Below are 22,426 nucleotides of genomic sequence, written 5' to 3'. Positions count from 1 at the left end.
TGATTCGCTTGTAACGTTATTTACAGGTCATAATTTGTTCAGAAATTAACGTTTGTGCAACAAAATTTCGTGAGTATTACTTTTAACTCCGTCATTCCTTCCCGATCCTTCATTCAATGTTAGTACAACATATACGTGGCCGAGTTTGGAGATAGGCTACACATAATCCACTGTGTTCCCGTTTGTCTACCGAACGGAACAAACTACTAAATAAAGACATTACAGTTTTTAACGTTACAATTACTGGAATACATGATAACCTCAAAGGCGAAACTCCAGTAGTCTGCAACATATTAACAAACATCAAATGTAACATATACAAGTGTATTGTTTAGGTGATAGAACTGGTAGTAAACAATGAAAGACATTTGTAAAAGAAATAAGTGAGTGGTTAATGTGAAGCTGTGGCCTCTGATCTCAAGGAGTGTTACGAAGCGCCGCTCGCTGGCACTGACTCCACCGGTTACTGGCGACCGGCTGAGCGTTTGGCGTACTCGGCCGAGCGCTGGCGATCGGCTGCCCACAGACGGCGGAAGAGGACGCTCGGCCGCGTACTCCCGAGAGCCAGAGGGTCGAGCGGGACAAGCCGGTAAAAATCGGAGATAATGCAGACCTCTAACACACACACACAAATTCATATAATCACACACACAAACCACAACCAAACACAAGATTGCTGTCTCCGACTGTTTTAACCAGATTCTTTTTTAAAAAAGAGGGAGAAAATGTGAACAACGAATAATTATCGCCGGGAGGAATTTAGAGCGTGAGATGCTGCACCAACAATCGGCATGGTCATATAGCCATGTGATGTGTGGGAACAAGACTGTTGATTCAGTGTGACTCGGATGTCGGAACATTCGCGGTCTGGAAGGCAATGAAAAACACAGGAAAGAAGAAAAGTGAAAACACAGGAAAGAAGAAAAGTGAACAGCGCAACCATAATTCATGTATACAAAAGATGGTCCTCCTTGAAGAGCTCCACTTATGAATGAAATATAACTCGCTTAAACTTTAAATTATGACTGGATTGATTAGTACACCTGTAAATGACAAAAGCTAGCTTTTTTGGTGAAACAATTATCAGGGCTGCCCAGAAAGTAATGCACCGCATTTTCTTTTCACAGCCGAAAACTATCCTATGAATACAAAACATTACGTATGTAGTATTTGAAGCATCCTGAGTGAGCACACAAAGTTTCTGTCACTTCCAATGTAATAATGTAGCTGCAGGGCAGTTTCAGAATGGCGTCTGTAGGTGATGTAAGTTACAAGCAACGTGTTATCATTAAATTTCTCACTGCAGAGAAATAAACTGTAGGGAATATTCACAAATGCTTGTGCAAAGTCTATAGAGCACTTGCTGTCGACAGAAGTACTGTTAGTCACTGCGCACGGAGGGTGAGGTCATCAGAAGGCGGTTCGGCGGGGCTCCACAATTTGAAGCAGTCAGAGAGACCATCCACTGCTGTCACACCTGAGTACTTGCAGCGAGCTGAGGTTGTCATTTGTGAGGACAGATGCCTTACGACTTGGCAGTTGGCGCTGCACCTGCCAATCAGAAAAGGAAGTGTGGATGCAATTATCCACACTCTTGGATAATCAAAAGTGTGTGCAAGATGGATCCCACAGTGTCTAACAGTGGATCACAAATGACACAGAAAAAAACATTTGTCTTGATCTTTTGCAATGATTTGAAGCTGTGGGGGAGGCTTTCTTGTCCCTGAATATGACAAGTAATGAAACCTGGATTCACCATTTTGAGCCCGAAACAAAATGACAGTCGGATGGAATGGCGCCATTCCCCCTCCCCGCAACAGAAAAAATTCAAAGCAACTGCTTCTGCCGGTAATCTCATGATCACCATGATCTGGGACTGTGAAGATGTGTTTCCACAAGCCAGTACGATAATTCAGAAGCACATGACAACACATTAACAAAATTCAAGACGTGCTTCTGGCAACCTTGGCGGCACAGTGAGCCAGGAGATATTTTGCTGTAACGTGATAACCCTTGGCCCCACACAAGTCTGAGGACTGCTGAACACATTGCAAAATAGGGCTGAACAGTATTACCCCATCCACCCTACTGCCCTGACCTAGTCCCCTCAGACTTCCACTTTTTTGGGCCATTCTTCGTGGAAGACATTTTGAGGACAATGACAATGTAGTTCACGCAATGGAGTTCTGGCTCCATCACTAGGACAAGGATTGGTACCAACAGAGCATACAGGCCCTTGTATAATGCTGGAGTAAGGCCATAGAACGGGATGGAGATTACGTGGAAAAATAGGGTGTGTAGATAAGACACCCTTATTTCGTGTTCACATTATGTTCAATAAAGAATTGTTGAAGAAAAAGATGAGGTGCATTACTTTCTGGGCAACCCTTGTACATCTCCACACCATCAAAGCACCAGATGCCATTTGGGATATGACCATAAAAGTCGATAGGTGTCCCTGACTGTCAAAATTGGGCACAGGCACGTCGGAGTGACTTCACAGCGAAATATCACTGCCGTGACCAATGCAGATATAAATGTGGAGAAACTAATGTTTGGGTTTATGTAAGATGGCAGACATTGGCTTCAAGTTGGTGCCATTATGACAACTTCCATCTTTTTTTTTTACATCCATGGTTTTGCTGTTGCCAATGACACATTTTCATTGTAACTTATGATTTATATTGGTGTTCTTCTCTATTTTATATTTTACTGTTGCAATATTATTCTGCAGTAGCAGGCTAAAGTAAAATTCTTTGTTAGAGTATCAGTTCTTAGCAGTCAAAATTACAAAAATTTAACTCAAAAGTTAAACAATGCAAAATTCCCAGAATTTTGCATTCTGTTGGGCCCACAGCATAGTATAAGACATAGTAGAAATGAATTCTCCAAACTAGCTGCAATAAGGTAATATATTTCTTTAAATATTTAAATGACAGGCCTGTTTCAGCTTATTGCCATGACAACATGACTTGCGAAAATAAGACTGGGAAGATTATCTTTATGTAAATTGTGGCTGTTTTAAGTGTACAATTGCATTCATATTTATATCTAGTTGGGAGTGATGATCATATCCATCGATAGTAAATTTTGTCTGTAATGTCTTGGTAAATATATTACTTTTTGTAGTTACGAAACTTAAAAATGGTTTTTAATATATTTTGATAGTTGTTTACTACAATGCTATATGTTTACAAATTATATACAGCTTACCAGAGATGATGTTACATTTCAATGTTCTTCCTTTGAATTTTATCTATGGTCTGTGTAAATTTTGTTTACCATATGACTATTTCTTTTTGTAATACAGGGTGATTCAAAAAGAATACCAAAACATTAAAAATGTGTATTTAATGAAAGAAACATAATATAACCTTCTGTTATACATCATTACAAAGAGTATTTAAAAAGGTTTTTTTTCACTCAAAAACAAGTTCAGAGATGTTCAATATGGCCCCCTCCAGACACACGAGCAATATCAACCCGATACTCCAACTCGTTCCACGCTCTCTGTAGCATATCAGGCGTAACAGTTTGTATAGCTGCTGTTATTTCTCGTTTCAAATCATCAATGGTGGCTGGGAGAGGTGGCCGAAACACCATATCCTTAACATACCTCCATAAGAAAAAATCGCAGGGGGTAAGATCAGGGCTTCTTGGAGGCCAGCGATGAAATGCTCTGTCACGGGCTGCCTGGCGGCCGATCCATCGCCTCCGGTAGTTGACGTTCAGGTAGTTACGGACAGATAAGTGCCAATGTGGTGGCGCTCCATCCTGCTGAAATATGAATTGTTGTGCTTCTTGTTCGAGCTGAGGGAACAGCCAATTCTCTAACATCTCCAGATACTGTAGTCCAGTTACAGTAACACCTTCGAAGAAAAAGGGACCAAAAACTTTATTGGCTGAAATGGCACAGAAAACGTTCAACTTAGGCGAGTCACGTTCATACTGAGTTGTTTCCCGCAGATTCTCAGTGCCCCATATACAGACATTGTGACAGTTGACTTTCCCATTAGTGTGGAAAGTTGCTTCATCACTAAACACAATCTTTGAAACGAAAGATTCATCTGTTTCCATTTGAGCAAGGATAAAATCACAGAAATCGATTCTTTTAATCGTATCAGCTGCAGACAGTGCTTGAACCAATTTCAGACGATAAGGTTTCATAACTAACCTTTTTCGTAGGACTCTCCATACAGTTGATTGTGGAATTTGCAGCTCTCTGCTAGCTCTGCGAGTCGATTTTCCTGGGCTGCGAACAAAAGCTTGCTGGATGCATGCTACATTTTCATCACTCGTTCTCGGCCATCCAGAACTTTTCCCTTCGCACAAACACCCATTCTCTGTAAACTGTTTATACCAACGTTTCATACACCACCTATCAGGAGGTTTAACACCATACTTCGTTCGAAATGCATGCTGAACAACTGTCGTCGATTCACTTCTGCCGTACTCAATAACACAAAAAGCTTTCTGTTGAGCGGTCGCCATCTTAGCATCAATTGACGCTGACGCCCAGTCAACAGCGCCTCAAGCGAACAAATGTACAACTAAATGAAACTTTATAGCTCCCTTAATTTGCCGACAGATAGTGCTTAGCTCTGCCTTTTGTCGTTGCAGAGTTTTAAATTCCTAAACTTGTGGTATTCTTTTTGAATCATCCTGTATATTATATCAATAAAGTTTTCGAGATTCTTCGAGAATGTTTATGTCCTTTCAGTATTTTGTGTTATATTTCTAACATAGTTTGATTTTCTCGGCTTTGTGGTGTTGAGTTTTCAGATGTATATATAAGCTTGATTAATTACTATCATTGTTTCTAGTGCGTTCTTTAAATCTGATGTTAAAATTTCGTCTGGTTTGACCAATACAGAAAGTGTTGCAATCAACACAGGTGATTTTGTATATTCCAGAAGTGGCATATTTTGGTTGTGCTTGAATGTAATTTCGTTATGAGGTAGTTACTGTATGGAAAGCCAGTTGCACGTGTATGGATTTAAATAGTGCATTTATCTTATTTGATATTTGCCCTAGGTATAGTGTTAAGTATATAGGTTGTTCTATGTTTTGTTAAGGTTTCTCTGGTAGGATGTATGTCATTATGTATAGTGATGGTTTTCAGTTTAGTGTGTTTATAATTTTTGTTATTATATCTGGACCAAATTCATTTTTGTAGGCTATGTAACAGAGTGTTTTCATTTCTTTTTGTTTAGCTGGTTGTTTTAGAGGTAAACTGATTACTCTATTAATCATGAGGTGGAAGAAGGCATGCATTTGTGTTGTAGGGTGGCAAGAGTTTGTATTTATTGTATTATTTGTGGTCGTAGATTTTCTTGTGTGTCAAATGTGTGGCAGTTGATTTTTCTAATTTTCACATAAAGATAGTTTATTAATTGTCTATTTCCAATTCCATAGTAAATTTGATGTTGGGATGGAGGTCGTGCTGAGTGTTATTGACATCTATATTGTTTGTGTCAATCAGTATTAACGTCATCTACACTTCTATAATAGTAGATGATCTTATTAAGTACTGGCCATTGTGAACTGGCAAAGTTTTCTTCTAATATACTGAGAAATATATCTGCAATCTGCATATATCTGCAATTGTGCCACCTACACAGTATCTCATAGCTACTTGAAATATGGCATCCCGGCTAAGACACCAGTTGAAATATTGTATCCCGGACGAGACACAAGTTCAAAATATGGTCACTGTTTTTTATTTACTTAAATTTGCCATATTTCGTGACAGTACCTTTTCCGTTAAGACGTTTGCAAGGCGATATTAGTCTTGGCTTCAGTTGTCTAAGTATGATTCCACAATGCATCTTTGTCGGCTGCAGAAATGACGTGGTTCAACGTGTTCGCCTCATTTTGGTGTTTCAAGTACCATTTCTTCAAATGTAGTTTCTTTTTTTTTATGGTTAATACAAAAAAAATAGTAACATAATTCAAAATTATTTATGGCGGCGACCTTCACATTCTTCTTCCGTCAACACACACCAAGAGTTCACTGCCGACTGACTATAGTCAAAGACGACTCCAACGTCAAAGATATTTTACACAACACACAACCTTCCACTTGTAATGTCTCTTTGCTATTCTTCGATACATTTACTAATAGTAATCAATATGCTTTCACTCTCAAAAACAGAAGTAAATTAACATATAATAAGGCAAATTATAATAAATTCTGACAAAAAATATAAGAAAACATTTACAATTCGGTATCAACAAATACGGTAAAAAGAATAACATCTCCCAGATCCATACATACTCCATCTGATTGGATGTAGATTTTCCCACTGAATTCAAAATAATTTTGTGATAAAAGTCATTTTATGGAGATTTACGATTTCATAAAATTCTCTATTGGTTCTGGTACTGGTGTGTTGATATATAGATTTGTAATGAAAAAAGAGACAAATATAGCATTAGGTGGAATTTGTATGTTTTTTATTGCTTTGGTTAAAGTACAGGAATTTTTTGTGGTACATTTTTTGATGTATGTATGCAGCGCTGATAGTAGTGCATTCAATTTTTTTTCTTGTCAAATAATGAGGGATATTGCTATAATTCACAATTGGGTGGATTGTAGTCGATATGCTATATATCTCTGGTTGAACATGTAACATTGGTGTGCGTGGATTCATAACAAAACATGATCTCTTTTCATATCCCATTAATACTACATCGAAATTTTTAATACTATTCTTTAGTTGTACTATATATTTGTTTGTAGGGTTTTGTGGTAGTTCCGTAATGTTGTTAGTTTCGAAAAATTTCATAAATTTATTAATGTAGTCATTGCGGTTGATTATAATGGTACAATTTCATTTGTCCAATTTTACTGCAACTGCATCATCTATTTCTTGCTTCAGTTACCATGGAGCAAAAATGTGGATGAAGCAAGAAATAAAGGGCAAATTACACTGCACAGGTTTTTTGAACCTTAGAACTGTACATAGCACACCTACGCTTAAGTAACTGTGTAACTCCATTGATGTTTGGCTACATTTCTAAATTTATAGATAGATTCATGCGGTGTTCTTGTAAACAAGCTAGAAATATACATAATACCAAGTTTAATTAGCTAACTGGTAGAGGATTATGAATCCCCATTCCAATTTCATACAAGGATAAAAAATCTTACAAATATTAACTTCACAGATGACAAATCTGATCTACTTACAGAAGGCTTGGAATATAATTTAGAATCTAAGTTACACAACAATTCCTTAAAATGTCTAACAACCATTACAAAAGTAGCAGCTCATATGGCAAGTCAGTCAATTACAATGCAAAACAAACAACAGTTAATATACCAAAAATTCTGGAAAAGAAAGGGAAAATACATAAAAAACAAAAGCTGAATCCATCATCCTCAAAGCCATAAATCAAAAATTACAAGCAAATGATGCAACAGTAGTGAAATTGGACAAAGGAAATTGTACCACTATAATCAACTACAGTAACTACACAAATAAAGTTATCACATTTTTTGAAAGTAACAACATCACAGAACTACCACATAACCCAAGAAACAAATATACAACACAACTAAAGAAACGTAATAAAAATTGCTATGTAATAGTAACAGAATATTTTTAAAAAATCATGTTTTTTTATGAACCCACACACACCAATGTTACATGTTCAACCAAAGACACATAAAATAGAGACTCCGATCCACCTAATAGCCCTTGTTATTTAATAAGCAAAAACTTGAATGCACTACTAAAGGAGCTGTATACATACAACAGGAAATGTACCACAAAAACTTAATGTACTTTAACAAAAGCAATAAAAGACATACAAATTCCACCTAATGCCATATTTGTCCATTTTGACATTACAAACCTATATACCAACACACCAGTACAGGAACCAATAGCACATAGATGAAATTTAAGGGAAAATATGAACAAAATGTAACATCATTTCTGATAAGGTGTATGTACTTTGTAAACATGTAGCTTCATAGTAAAGAATTGTCAAAATGTCTGCCAAAAACATATTTTTATGCTTCTTAACTGCAAACAGTAATATAATTACCAAGACATGACACACAAAAATTCACTATAGACGCAATACATCATCACTTCCAACTAGACATAAGTCATCTGTAAACATAAAACAGCCACAATTTACATAGAGATAATCTTACCAATTTTATTTTGACAGGTCATTTCATAATTTTAGTGTCAGATTCCACTCGTCAGTTTTGACCGATGACATCATACCTAAGGCAAAGACACTGCATAGAGGCAATCTATGAAAGGAACGGATCATACTAGTAAACAAATGAATGTAGCATGCAATAAAATTACACTTATCTCTAACATGATTGTTATTTACGCACAAATTACATCTAAACAAGTTGAATATAATGAAAATAAATAAGAGAAAGAATAAAATTATGTCTGACTAGAATTATCATCATAATTTATGCGAGTAGAGAGTTTTCCTGAATTAAGTAATGGCTTCGTAATATATTAATATAACTTTTTGAAAATATTTAGTTTTGCAGAAAATCAAGAGAGAACCACTGAATACCATTGGGGTTAAATGCAACCCCATTTCTCTCTTGCGGTATTATTATCCAATAATGCTGCATTGAATCCGTAACTGTTGCTGTATTTCTTTGTTTTATTCTTGTAAATATTGTTGTAACGTGTGATTGTTGCCAATACTTTATAAGCAGACAGTTACTTGTTCCATACAAGTGGAGACTACTATTGTGTGTGTTGCTTTTAGTGGAAAATGTCTCGTCACCTTTCCAAAGACGAAGTGCTTGAAATATTGCTGCAGGATAATCCTCTATCTGGAGAATCAAATAGTGATATCAGCGATATAGTTTCTGATGTCTTGTGCAGCGGTATTTTTGTAAATGTGCGCTAGGGTCTAGCGCCAAGATATACCCTTTGTATTTTTCATTTTTTTTATTTTGTGTAGGTCTAAAAACAAAGAAGAATTGTGGCACAAACACGAGTTGAGAAGAGCTTGTGAAAGAGAAGAGAGAAGGAACACAATGCGAGTAACATCAGGTCCAACAAAATTTGCAGTGAAAAATGTAGACTCCATAGAATCAGCTTTTCAGTTGTTTCTTAGGAGAAACATTGTTGATGTAATTCTAAAGTGGACTAACAAAGAGGGTAGTCTTGTTTATGGTAGTAAATGGAAACCAGTAGATGCCACTGAACTGAAGTGCTTTATCGGTGTCTTGATCCTAGCAAGTGCTTACAAGGCCCGTAATGAAGCAGTTACATATCTGTGGAACAAAGAGGCTGGTAGACCCATTTTTAGTGAAGCAATGGCTAGAAATCGCTTCACACAAATTTCAAGGTGCATCCGATTTGATGATGCAGATGTTAGATGTCACAACTGTGCTCCTGACAAGCTGGCTCCCATTAGAGAAATATTTGAAATGTGGGTACACATATTTCAAGAATCATACGTTCCTCACAGCAACGTACAATCGATGAACAACTTGTGGCATTTCGTGGAATATGTCCATGTCGGCAATATATTCCTTCAAAACCAGGAAAATATTGGTTGAAATTATGGGCTGTATGTGATAGTGCAACGTCTTACGTTCTCAATCTCCAAGTTTACACTGGATGAGAAGAAAATGAATCTCATGAAGTTGGTCAAGGCAAGAGAGTTGCTTTAGATATGGTGAAAGGCTTAGAAAACAGTGGCAGAAATGTAACAACAGACAAATTTTTCACTAGCCTTAGTTTGGCGAGAGAACGTCTGAAAATCAATCTCACACTCTTAGGAACAATTAGAAAAAATAAAGGAGATCTACCACAAGCTTTCACTCAGACCAAAGGTCGAGTCACATATTCATCTATTTTTGGATTCCAACAGCATGCTTCAATTGTTTCATATTGACTGAAAAAGGTAAAAGTTGTAACTTTGCTCAGTACAACGCATTCAAGGAAGGAAGTGGAAGATCGTGAAGAATGCAAGCCAGTAATGATTCTGGATTATAATAAAACAAAATCAGGAGTAGAACGTACACTACAAAGAGGATGAGCAGAAGGTGGTCAATGGTATTATTTTACAACATGATTGATATCAGTGCACTGAATTCATTTATCATATGGCTACATCTTACACCAGACTGGGCAGAAAGGGCCAACTACAAGAGACGGGCATGTCTCATAGGAAAGCAGCTCGTCGGAAGAAAGCCAGACAAAATTATTTCCCCAGTACTTCCATCAACAGCACAGCCAAAAAAAGAGGAAGGTGTCCGTTTTGTAAAAGGTCTGAGGACAGAAAGGTCACCAATAAATGTTCAAAATGTGGATGTTCTGTGCATAAAAATCACTCCGCAATTTATTGCTGTAAGTGTAATGCATCATAAATGTCAATTCGGAATTTAATCAAAAATGTTTGTAGTTTCATGAGAATCGTTTGTAAATTTTATGTAAATAAATAATTTTAAAAAATATGCATTTTAATGTAATGTAATGTCACTGACATAATGTTTTAGATTGTGGAAAAAATAAGGAATGTGACTTTATTCTACCATTATTAAAACTCTCCTTAGTAAAAAATAAATTCTGTTGGGGTCACTAAAGACCCCAATGGTACTCAGTGTAACAAAAAATACTCAGTATTAGAAGTGTTAAACTGCCTTACAGTTAGTGTATGGTGGAAACACACTGTATTAATTTTAATAGTACTTATTTGTTCAAATGGGAGAAGTCCAGGGAAGTTGAGAGTTTTGGCAGGGAGAAACTAAATTACAACAGAACAGAAAAATAAAGCAAATGATAACAAATACGAATTACTAATATCAAATATAGAGAAATCGACACCTGCGGGGTGTGGGGGTGGGGGTGGGGGGGTGGGTGGGTCGGTGGGTGGGGGGGGGGGGGGAGAGAGAGAGAGAGAGAGAGAGAGAGAGAGAGAGAGAGAGAGAGAGAGAGAGAGAGAAGAAGAAAACAAATATTGGAATGGAATTGATTAACTAGAACTGACCTATATACGAGGTCAATTCTAGATATTGATTGCGATATTTATAAATTTTTCGCAGAAGTACAGAGAGCAGTTACGAGTGTAGAAATGGTACTATATTTAATACACATCCTGGAAAAACTATCTGATTAATGAATCATCAAATAGTTGGAATTGGTAACTAGAACTGACCTACATATGAGGTCAATTCTAGTTACTGATTCCAATATTAGCAACTGTTGCGGTAGTTCAGAGAACAATTACAAGTGCATTACTCTTATTACATTTGACAAAACTGCTGTAAAAACTATCTGATTAGTTATTAATCGATTAGGTGGAATTGGTAACTAGAATTGACCTATATAGGTAGTCAATTCTAGTTATCGATTCCAATAATAACTTCTTCATGGTAGTTCATGGAGCAAGCAGTACTACTGAAATCTCATCACATTTCAGGGCACAAACCTACAGCAAAAACATCCTACGTTATGAACAAAGAATGGTTGGAATTGGTGACTAGAATTGAGATACATAGGAAGTAGGTTCTACTTACCAGTTCCAACTATTCAACCATAGAATGGTGGAAATTACTTACCAGTTCCAACTATTCAACCATAGAATGGTGGAAATTGGTAACTAGAATTGACCTATATATGCAAAACAATATGCATAATGAACCATGGAATGTTTGGAAACATTAACTACAACTGAGCTATACACATACATTCTAGTTATACGTTACATGCTTTCCATGGTAAATAACATGTTAATACATGACAATTGTAGATACTGATTCCACAATTCATTATTTTTCAACCTCTTTGCAATAATTACGTGCAGCAGTGTGTTGTAGTATTTCTATTCCGCTGTTACTTTCTGTACTGCTGCAATAAAGAAATTGTTTCTTTTTCATGGTAGTTCAGAGAGGAAAGAAGCAATGGAAACACTGAAAGAAACCACTGCGAACACACACTATAAGAACGCAGAACTTGCATACCTTGGAATCGACAAAGGATTCACTTATATAGGGCAAGTTTACTAATTCATCTCAAACCACATTATTGTCCAAAGTAGTAAAGAAAACATTTCCAAAAATGAAAATATTCAAAAACATCACTGCACAATAAAAAAAGGGAGGAAAAAGAAAGCAAAAAAGACAAAATTTTGGAACTGATAACTACATTATAAGTGTAATTGTAAACAGAAAACAGCCACAATTGACATAGAGACCATCTTACCCATTTTATTTTCGCAGGTAACTTCATAATGGCAGTAAGCTGAAACGTGCTTGTTGTGTAAAATAATTAAAGAAATACATAACCTTATTGCAGCTGATTTTGAAGCATTCATTTTCATTATTCCCAGAATTCTTAAATATTTTCAGGTTTTTGCTAGTTTTCTCTAGGACAAAAAATTTTTCTGGGATTTCCCTGTTGTTCCAGGGACACACCATACGTACTGTGAAAATTCTGCTCTATATAGTGTGAAAATTAATTGTCCTGTAGTACTATCTCAGGTACAATGCATTTAATAATGGAAAATCCAGGATGGAATGTAACAATATTATGTGAAGGAAAGTTGCTACTAACCATACAGCAGAGATGCTGAGTCGCAGATAGGCACAACAAAAAGACTCTCACAATTAAAGCTTTCACCCATTGACCTTCCTCAACAATAGATACACACACACACACACACACACACACACACACACACACACACACACACACACGCTAACGCAACTAACACACACGACAGTGAGGTTTCAGTTGCCTGAGACTCAAGTCGTGTGTGTGTGTGACGAAGGCCAATGGTTGAAAGCTTTAATTGTGAGAGTCTTTTTGTTGTGCCTATCTGTAACTCAGCGTCTCTGCTGTATGATGAGTAGCGACTTTCCTTCTCATAATACTGTACAATGAATTTACTTTTACACCTGAAGATTTCCTTCCATTAAGGGTGGCTTCATGTATTCTGTTTGCTCGTAACTCTCCTATCCAATCACAATCTGATATTCTGCACACTTTTGAATTTCGTTCATAAGGTAACAGCGCTGAACTGTACTGAACTATTTCCTGATGTCAAGGAACACAGCACTAACTTTGATACTGGTATCTACTGCCCACTGGGTAGTGTATGCCTAATTTCTTAAGAGGAGTCCTATAATTCTTCACCCAATAGCAGAGGTCAAGAAATCTGCATCCAAAGTCATCACAAAATCATCTGACCCTCTGGTTTATGTCTTTAACGTTGTCCTGCACCAAAGAACTGTGATCAGTTCTAGGAGCAATGGTGCAAAATGCTAGCTCAGCTTCCACCATGCAGATGAGGTGAGCTGGCTTCACCAATGCAGCCAGCTACCTTAGAAACCAAGGATGGCCTGTGAACATAGGCAGAAGGCATCAATCAAGGCAACACGAGAAACCATTTGCAGCTGGCTGTGTTCAGTGCATCAACAGCTGCCAGCAGAGTTTCTTCCAAGTCTCGAACAAAACCCCCTGGAATGAAAGGAGTGGACACTGGCCTTCCTTCCTTTCTCGCCTGCTGTTTCGCGAAGTAATTCTATCAACTGTATAACAATGAAGTTACAATGACCAGCAATCACTTTCTCTGAGCTTCTTAGGATAGTTAAGGAGGATCGGCTCCAGTCCCAACAGATTTAACGTGCATTGCTGTTTCAGACATTCTTTCAGCAGTAGGCCAGGCTTCAAATATGATTTTAAGGTGTAAGAGGACATCCACCCAGAGATTGCTGATGCTGCCACTGTCTACCACTCACACTCAGGTGAGTGCCAACTAACCAGGTCAATTGTATTGGGAGGCACTTCGGCATCAGGGATCCCAGGCAACACTACAGGCACCAGATGGGCCAAAACATTTGTCTAAGGTGCGACTAAGTCACCTCAGGCAAAGGCAGCAATCGAAGCCAAACAACCACAAATTACAAAATGGTTTAGGCCAAAAACAGAAGCTTTGATGGAAGCAGAACTGTGTCAACCACTCAAAACCATCTCTGCTACTGAAAATTGCGTGCAAGAAACCACACACAAAAATAAAATCTCGGCCAATTTTTTAGGGTAAGTGCTGTGTCAGAAATATCTTTAGAAAAGAAATTAATTAAACCCTTAACTGAAAAGTCACAAAGTTCATCATTTCTTGTATTACACCATAATGTCCAGTCATTCAGAAATAAGATTCAAATGCTGGAAGTGTTACTTCAGTCTCAAATAAATCCAGATGTAATACGTATTACCGAACACTGGCTGTCTAAAGAAGAAATTCAGTCAACCTCTATTCCAAGATACTCATTAACAAGCTTCTATTGTAGGAATTTCTCCACACATGGCGGTACCGCTATATTTGTAAAGGACCAGATAAAATTCAGTGAGGTAGGCCTAAATGAACAGATTGCATTATCTGAAGATAAGGAATTTGAGGTTTCTATGGTTAAGCTGCCTGAACTAAACTATATAATTATAAATGTATACAGAGCACCAAGTAGTAATATTCCAAATTTTATGACCAAATTAGAAGTTCTGCTGAATAGTGTCAGCTCATTAAACATGAGAATAATACTTTGTGGCGATTTTAACATTGATTTATCAAAAAACAGTAATGCTAAACTTGATTTGTTAAACATGACCAAATCCTTTAATATGATCCCCACAATACACTCTCCAACAAGATCAACAGAGCATACTGATTCAATAATTGATCAAATCTTCATAACTGATACTGGTTACAAATTCACTGGCGAAGTACTGAGCATGGGATACAGTGACCATGATGCTCAGCTACTGAGTGTTGACATGGAAAATAGTAAAATCAGCCCCAAAAAAGTATTTCAAAGAAGAAACTTTTCAGATGGCAATATTAGGATTTTTAACTTCCTATTAGCTAAGGAAAATTGGGACAGTGTTTACATGCAAACAACTGTTGATAATATGTTCTTAAGCTTCCATAACACCTTCCTTTATTACTTTAATACAGCATTTCCTTTTGAAACAAAAACTTCAAGCAATCAAAATAGAAAGTCGTGGGTAACAAAAGGAATCAAAATTTCTAGGGAGAGAAACAGATTTCTCCAATATTGCTCCAAAAAATACATAGTCACTGAAGAATTTTCTGACTATTGTAAAGCCTACAAAAAAACTTATCTTAGAGTGATTAGACAGGCAAAACTTTTATGGAATGACAATTTCATAAGAAACTCTTCAAACAAAATGAAAGCTATGTGGAAAGTTATTAAAAAAGAAACTTGTAGTTCAACACCTAAAAAGGAAAACATTTCTCTAACACTTAATGACTCTAAGGTCACAGATCCATACACAGTTGTAAACAAGTTCAATGAATATTTCACCTCACTAGCAGAAGATCTCATTCAGGCAAACTGCAATACCTCAAACAGCACTAATGCTACAATGTTTGTTTATGAAACAAACCCTGATGAAATTATGACATAATAAAATTGTTACGCAATAAAATCTCTAGCGGCTATGATGAAGTACCTGACCTCATATTAAAGGTGTGTGCTCCCCATATAGTAAAGCCATTATCAACCATCTACAACCAATCATTAAAAACTGGCATTTCTCCAGATGCTCTCAAAATAGCTAAAGTCTCACCATTACTAAAGAAAGGTTCCCTGATTTAGTATCCAATTATAGACCATTATCCATATTAAGCATCTTTTCAAAAATCCTGGAAAAACTTTTTTATGACAGGCTTATAAATTTCATAAAAAACCACGCACCAATCAGCATTCAACAACATGGTTTTAGTAATTCTTTAATCCACCCAGACAGCAATTTTTGAACTGTTGGACCACATACTGAAATCAATTGACCAACATAATATAGCTGCAGGTATCTTCTTAGATCTCTCTAAAGCCTTTGACATACTAGATCATAAAATACTGCTTGCTAAATTGGAAAGAAGAGGAATAAGAGGTGTGGCTCACAACTGGCTATGCTCTTACCTACAAAACCGCAGACAGAAGGTATCACTTCAATACGATAATAATGTACAGAATAAAATAAATAACACAGTTTTCCTCTCAGAGGAAAGAACAATAAGATATGGTGTTCCCCAGGGTTCTGTTCTAGGGCATTACTTTTCCTCATTTACATAGATGATCTTGTTGAACGTATGAGCCCACAAAAAACTATCCTGTTTGCTGATGATACAAGCATAGTGTTGACTGGATCTAGCCCTGAATCCCTTCAGACAATATCTGATAACTCTATGGAAAAACTCTCTGAGTGATTTAACAAAAATGGCCTAATTGTTAATAGTGGGAAAACTGTATGTATCAACTACCATCTAATTCCCACATCCAGTCAAAAAAACTATCCAAGTAAAGTTAAATAACGATAAAATTGAAAATGTAAATGCAACAAAATTTTTGGGTCTATGGGTCCAACAATATTTAAAATGGGACACACATATAAACAACTTATCAAAGAAACTCTCATCATTGTGCTATGGACTAAGAATACTAAAATCTACTACAAGTAAATCCACACTAATGCAAGCATACCATGCGCAGTTCCACTCATTGCTCTGCTATGGAATCATCTTTTGGGGAAATTCAACTCACAGCACAAATATATTTAAACTACAAAAAAGAGCACTGAGGATAATCTGTGGCCTCAAAAAGCTGGAATCCTGTAAATGTCAATTTATAAAACTTAATGTTCTAAGCATCCCATCCCTATTCATTCAAGAAACAATCCTATTCACCAGGGAATACCTCTCAAGAACAGGCAAATTAATCCGAAACAATGATATACATGCTCATTATACCAGAGGGCAATCTAATATCCATCAAATTTTTTCAAGGACATTATCATACCAAAAATATATAACTCATCTGGGTGTCGTATTACACAATAAAATTTCAGAACAAATAAAAACTGCTCCAGATCCAATATTTAAAAATAAACTAAAGGCATTTCTGACAAAGCACAGTTTCTATTCAGTACAAGAATTCCTGGAAATGAAAAATTATAAAGTTCCTTTGTAAAATACTGTGATTAGAGTAAAACATTCTGTAGGCAAAATAATAACCTAATTTCTACTATACACAACTATGTTTCAGTTTCACTTCCCAAAATTTTTCAACTCGCTTTTGAATGTACAAGTACACATTCTCTTAGTATTAAAACTTAATTGTCTGTGAAATCTCAATGTTAATTTCATGTTTAATGTAGTTTTTAAATGACATTGTCCTTCTCTCGTGTTTCCAGTTGACATTTTCACTATTCTGTAATCTCAGTGATTATTTGTGTAAATTTAAAGTAGCACTACATTGCCTACATGTTTCTTAGTTCCCCATGTAAATTGTTTGTATTCTCTGTATGTGAAGTTACTATATTCATCAATGAACAATTTTGTGTACATTTTTTTAAATGGCAGTCCATTGCCTATTTTTTTTCTCCAAACTACATATTTGTTAAGAAAAATGACTTGTCCTATATCATGTGTACTTTGTACAATATGTGATCCACAGGATAAATAAATAAATAAACCGTGGCCAACACAGCTTCCAAACTGAAGTCTGTTAACCATGGCTAACACAGCTTTCAATTGTTTCCAGGCAGTAGCCAATCCACCCACATTCATTCACAACAGGGTCGGTCCATCTACGGTCATATATACAGCACGTAACATAACACCATTCCTGCAGTCACCAGATGCTGCTGCTAGAGTGCTATGTTCTAAATTTAGCTCACATTATACTAGTGCTCAAAAAATATGCAAACACTTTAATGGTGGATGACGAAAAGGTGGAGGCCCATCAAAGAAAGCCAAAACAGTTAGATCTGCAGGAAGATTCATAGCTGCAGTTTTCTGGGATACTCAAGCACTACCTCACAAAAGGCAGAATCACCACTTTCACAACTCAAAAACGTGAAATGTGCTAGGCAGGCTAAATACCCACATGTTAAAATGGAGAAAGTTCTCTTTGATCATGATAACAGCCTCCACCATAGCTTAGGTCACTGCTGTAAAAAAGTAGCTATGACGAAAAAATAATAAAAAAGACAGTATCTTTTGAATAAACATGTCTTTTCTGTGTTAGGTAGGGAACATTTTGAATTTCTCTTGTAACTAACAAACAAATATCAAGCACTGTCATTCAGAAGAATTTAGAAGAAATCAAGAAAAATGTCGCATCTGTAAGGCAACCTCCAACGCTTTTCAGTACACATATAAATGGTAAGGGGTTCAGCATGTCTTGCTGAAACTAATAATAGGGTATTTGACTGTTTTCTGGAAACTGTCTAAAATGATTAATTATGTCATTTTCTGCTCCTAACATGCATTTTTTCCTCCTGAATTTCAGAATTCTTATATAAAAACAGAAATTAAATTCAAATAATTTGAGCACCTGCTAAAATGCTCCACTCGAGTCACATGATGCCTGTGACATCACTGGCTAGCTCGCTGCGCCTACTGTCATAATGCTAAAGACGGTGATGTCTTGTTATGGAATTCACGTTTCAGAACATGGGTTACAAATGATACGTAGTATCACACTGTACAAATACATCTATAAAACTCTTGAAAAGTATTTTTGCATGTTTCAAAGAATGAGAAGATGCACAAAATGTGGCTGCACTGTACCAGCAAATTGCCACCACATCAATGCACATGGTCACTAACTTAAAAATGTGTTGCACGATGAAGTTAACATTAACTTACCTCCAAGATATGCTCTCCAACTGTTACAAAGGACAGTGTCATTCAAAGAAATTAAACTCCTAAAGAAAAATTGTCGTTTTAGCCACCTAACCCTCAATTGGTCAGTAACTCAGTTGTCACTGGCACGAATCTAACTTATTTGTAAAACAACTCGACAGTTCTCTCGCATGTTAACCAAATCACAATCACAGATCTTCATCTCACTGATCAAATGCAGAATATTACTGATTTTTCCCTGCTGTTTACGTGTGCTTAAATTTGCAATCGCTGTTCACATGCTTTACGTTCAAAGAGATATTTTCTAGTTAATGTGATCACACACGTTTTCCTTTATGAGAAACAATGTTTTATCTTTGTACTGTCCAGCTATGACCCATAGTGTTTAAACTTTTGCAGTTTCATCATCTTACATAAACATGAAGTAAGTCTGTTTCAGACGCCAGCATTAGTTTACACTTACAAACATCTCAGCCTTTACATTTATGTCACCTGCATGTTGTACACATTTTATACCTCTCCGTATAACCACATGGTCCTATCCCTCATTATACTGTGGAGATATGGTGATATCTTCACTTTCCTAAAAAGTGAATTGTTTGTTCACACAGTAAATACATTTACTCTTCGTCGTCCATTTCTCAGACTAAGACTAATGTGAAGCTATATGTAATACATCCCACAATTTAAACAGCTGCTACAATCAGTTCCTGCTAACGCTATTTTCACATTTCAAGTAAAATCTTTAAAAATATATCACCCTCCCGTGACTCGAACGCATTATCCGTTGCACCACCCAAACGCTTGCTAGAAACAGGTTGTCTACTGAGTGTCTTCTACAGAGGAAACCTGCACTATGTTTTTTCCAGAATAATTTTATTGTGCATTGGGTGATAGCTTCTGACTGATAGCCAACAATCTAGTTATAATATACAGACCTATTTGCAAATGTTCTATAATTCCGTAGTTCTGAGAGAGTTTAATGATGTTGCAAAATGGGTGGAGCATAAACGCATCAACTTTCACAAGGGTTCCACTATCAAAATTTGTTTCTATTGTTACTTAAAAGTTGTAATTGTGTTTTCCATCACTAAATAGATAAACTATGTTAAAGCCTCGTAACTTCAGCTAACGCTCGTATAAGACATATACAGCTTCATCTTACTCCTAGCCTGTGACGTGACCAGAGCATCAGCCAATTAGAGCGTTTTCAATGAAGCGGCCAGATCTTGATAATTTATGATTTTTAATCTTTAATTACATAAAAATAACAGATATTTTGTGAGAACACTGACCGTAAATGCTATTTAAATGTTGTTATCAATAAGAGTAACAGAAATCCGAACCATATTTTTAACATAGGAAAATAGCCTACTGTTGCTGCACAGCTGCAAACCAATGCATCCAACTTCTTGATGCTACAGAAACAGTGACTCAATCACTGAATAAGTTGTGCTCTGCATTTAATCAGATGGAACATCTCAAATCTGGTCTTAACTAAAATCTAATATTAGTACAGAAACTAATAAACTGGAAATGCAAAGAACTTTTATGCTCTGTACTGTATCACACAAAAAGAAGAAACACACCTGTTTACTTTGACGAGATTTTCAGCTTGCTTGATCTCAGCAGTTTGTATTTGTTTCTGGTGTGTTAATTCTGAATTTGGAACACCCATAAACATGGTTTTGGCTTCATTATGGTATTGAATTTCACAGCCATTTTTCATTGGTTGTTGAACCAATCCTCTTCTGAGGTTAGCAATCTTTGGTTCTGGTAAATGGTTCTGCGATTCTCTGCGGTCTGCGTATCTGGCACTAACCAAAATAATCGTGAATATTTTCCTCATGAGTTTAATACACAAATGTCAAGGCATTCTGAAATAATTGCTGAAAATTTCAATTAAAATATATCTGCATTTCAAAAATAAAAACCTCTATTTGTCTACAAGAATTTTAACAATTTAGAACACACTCTTTGTTTTACGTTCATATAAAAATCATTCTACAAGTATAGTAAATGGTCAGTGTTAATGATTCATACTGCCATCTGAAGTGGGCTGCAGCTAGAAATTGATCTTTTCGTCACAAAACAACGACAGTGTGCATATCTGACTTAATTTTTTTGTAATTCTAAACATATATATGTGCAAATACAACTGAGGCCTCAGCAGCCAGAGACTGCGGTCATGTGTGTGTGTGTGTGTGTGTGTGTGTGTGTGTGTGTGTGTGTGTGTGTTCTATCTCCAACGAAGGCCTTGTTGGCCAAAAGCTCATTTTCTGACAATCTTTTACTTGTGCCTATCTGCGACTCATCATCTCCGCTATATAGTAAGTAGCAACTATCCTTTTCATAATATTGTTCTATTACATCCTGGATTTTCCATTGGGATATAATTTAAATCGGTTTAATGCTAAAACAATAAAAGAAATAATTACAAACTGATTTTCAGGTTGATAATGTATCTCACCAAATAACTGAGTGTGCCTGTAATGGTACAAACTTCAGGAGATGTCCCTGGGATTAAGAAATGAACAAATGTTGGTATTAAAATATGGCCTGTGACCCTTCTGTTTCTGAAATAGATACACACAAAAGATTTCCATACTGTATACCTTTCATGCTCATGTTGCAAAGCGTCTGTCTGAAATTCCACCAATCATGCCCGATCTTCAGGTGTATGATATTTTGTATCAAATGCATGAGCAGTCTGTGATCACATATCATCTACACCATTCAGTGGAGATGCACAAATAAAATACTTGGCATGTAGCTGCAGAAGTCTACAGTGGGTTGTGTTCACTGACCTACTGTTCAGCCACAATCACCTTCTAAGCACTGTTGCACATTATGAAGGGAATGAACATGCATATATCACATCTGTTTGTGGAATGAAACACTCTCTAACAATTCTGCCAATACATCACAAAAGAAGCTTCGGTATCTTTCTATCTATTGCCAGTCTTTCTGGAAAAAAGTGTAACCCTTTCAAATGGTCATATGTGATAGCTGTGACATTTACAATGACTAATAATCTCAATTTTGTTTAGGAATATTCTCCTGGCATTTTGTGTGTGTGTTCTTCCTTCTGATACAATATAGATCACTGGGTCAAGAAACAGAACGTAATTTATACTCAGAAAAGAATATTTGTCACTCACCTGGTCTCTGAGGATACCTCTGATGTCACATTTCTTACTGATGAATATGAGTGTCTCTCAACTCCTCTTGGCTTCTGCAGAACTTGAGAGGGAGTTGCATCACATTTTAGAGAAGTCCATGCTTCATTTTGCCCTCTTGCATTCTGATATGCTTTTTCAATTGCATTTTTCTCTTCAAATCCACAGTTCTGTCTATTAGGGTAACTGACTTGAGTACCTTTAGTTTTAACTGTTATCTGTTCATTTTCTCTGAGCATCATGGAACTGAAAAGAAATATGTTATTTAAATTTCAAAACTAAGTAAAACATACCAAAGTCCGAGCAAATACCAGCATTTGTGTAACTCAAAAATACTATTTCTCAGCTGGACTGAAAATACAATAGTCCAAAGTGTATGCTAAAGTTGTTTTTAAACACAATTTTCTATTGGAGATTAGACTGGAGCATTCATTACATTACAGACAACAGAACAAAATTTCTCAACATGTGACAATTGTAAACCAACAGGAAAAAAAAAAACTATATATCAACTTCAAGAACACCAGAAATGGCAGACAACAGCACAGCAAAAACACAAGCATCATGTTCCGAAGACG

General features: G+C 36.4%; 1 protein-coding gene across 1 annotated transcript in view; it reads right to left on the bottom strand.

Annotated features, from left to right (window-relative positions):
- Positions 1 to 22,426, bottom strand: part of LOC124776088 — a 154,802-nt gene that overhangs the window by 43,551 nt on the left and 88,825 nt on the right. The window contains exons 6-7 of the mRNA XM_047250929.1: positions 21,831 to 22,094; positions 20,259 to 20,486 (exon numbers count right to left, since the gene is read on the bottom strand). Of these exons, the coding sequence (XP_047106885.1) occupies positions 20,259 to 20,486; positions 21,831 to 22,094 (492 nt within the window). The remainder of the gene's footprint in view (positions 1 to 20,258; positions 20,487 to 21,830; positions 22,095 to 22,426) is intronic.

The sequence above is a fragment of the Schistocerca piceifrons genome, chromosome 2 (genome assembly GCF_021461385.2).
Source record: "Schistocerca piceifrons isolate TAMUIC-IGC-003096 chromosome 2, iqSchPice1.1, whole genome shotgun sequence".
Classification (NCBI taxonomy): Eukaryota; Metazoa; Arthropoda; class Insecta; order Orthoptera; family Acrididae; genus Schistocerca; species Schistocerca piceifrons.
This window is presented reverse-complemented; position numbering and strand designations above follow the sequence as displayed.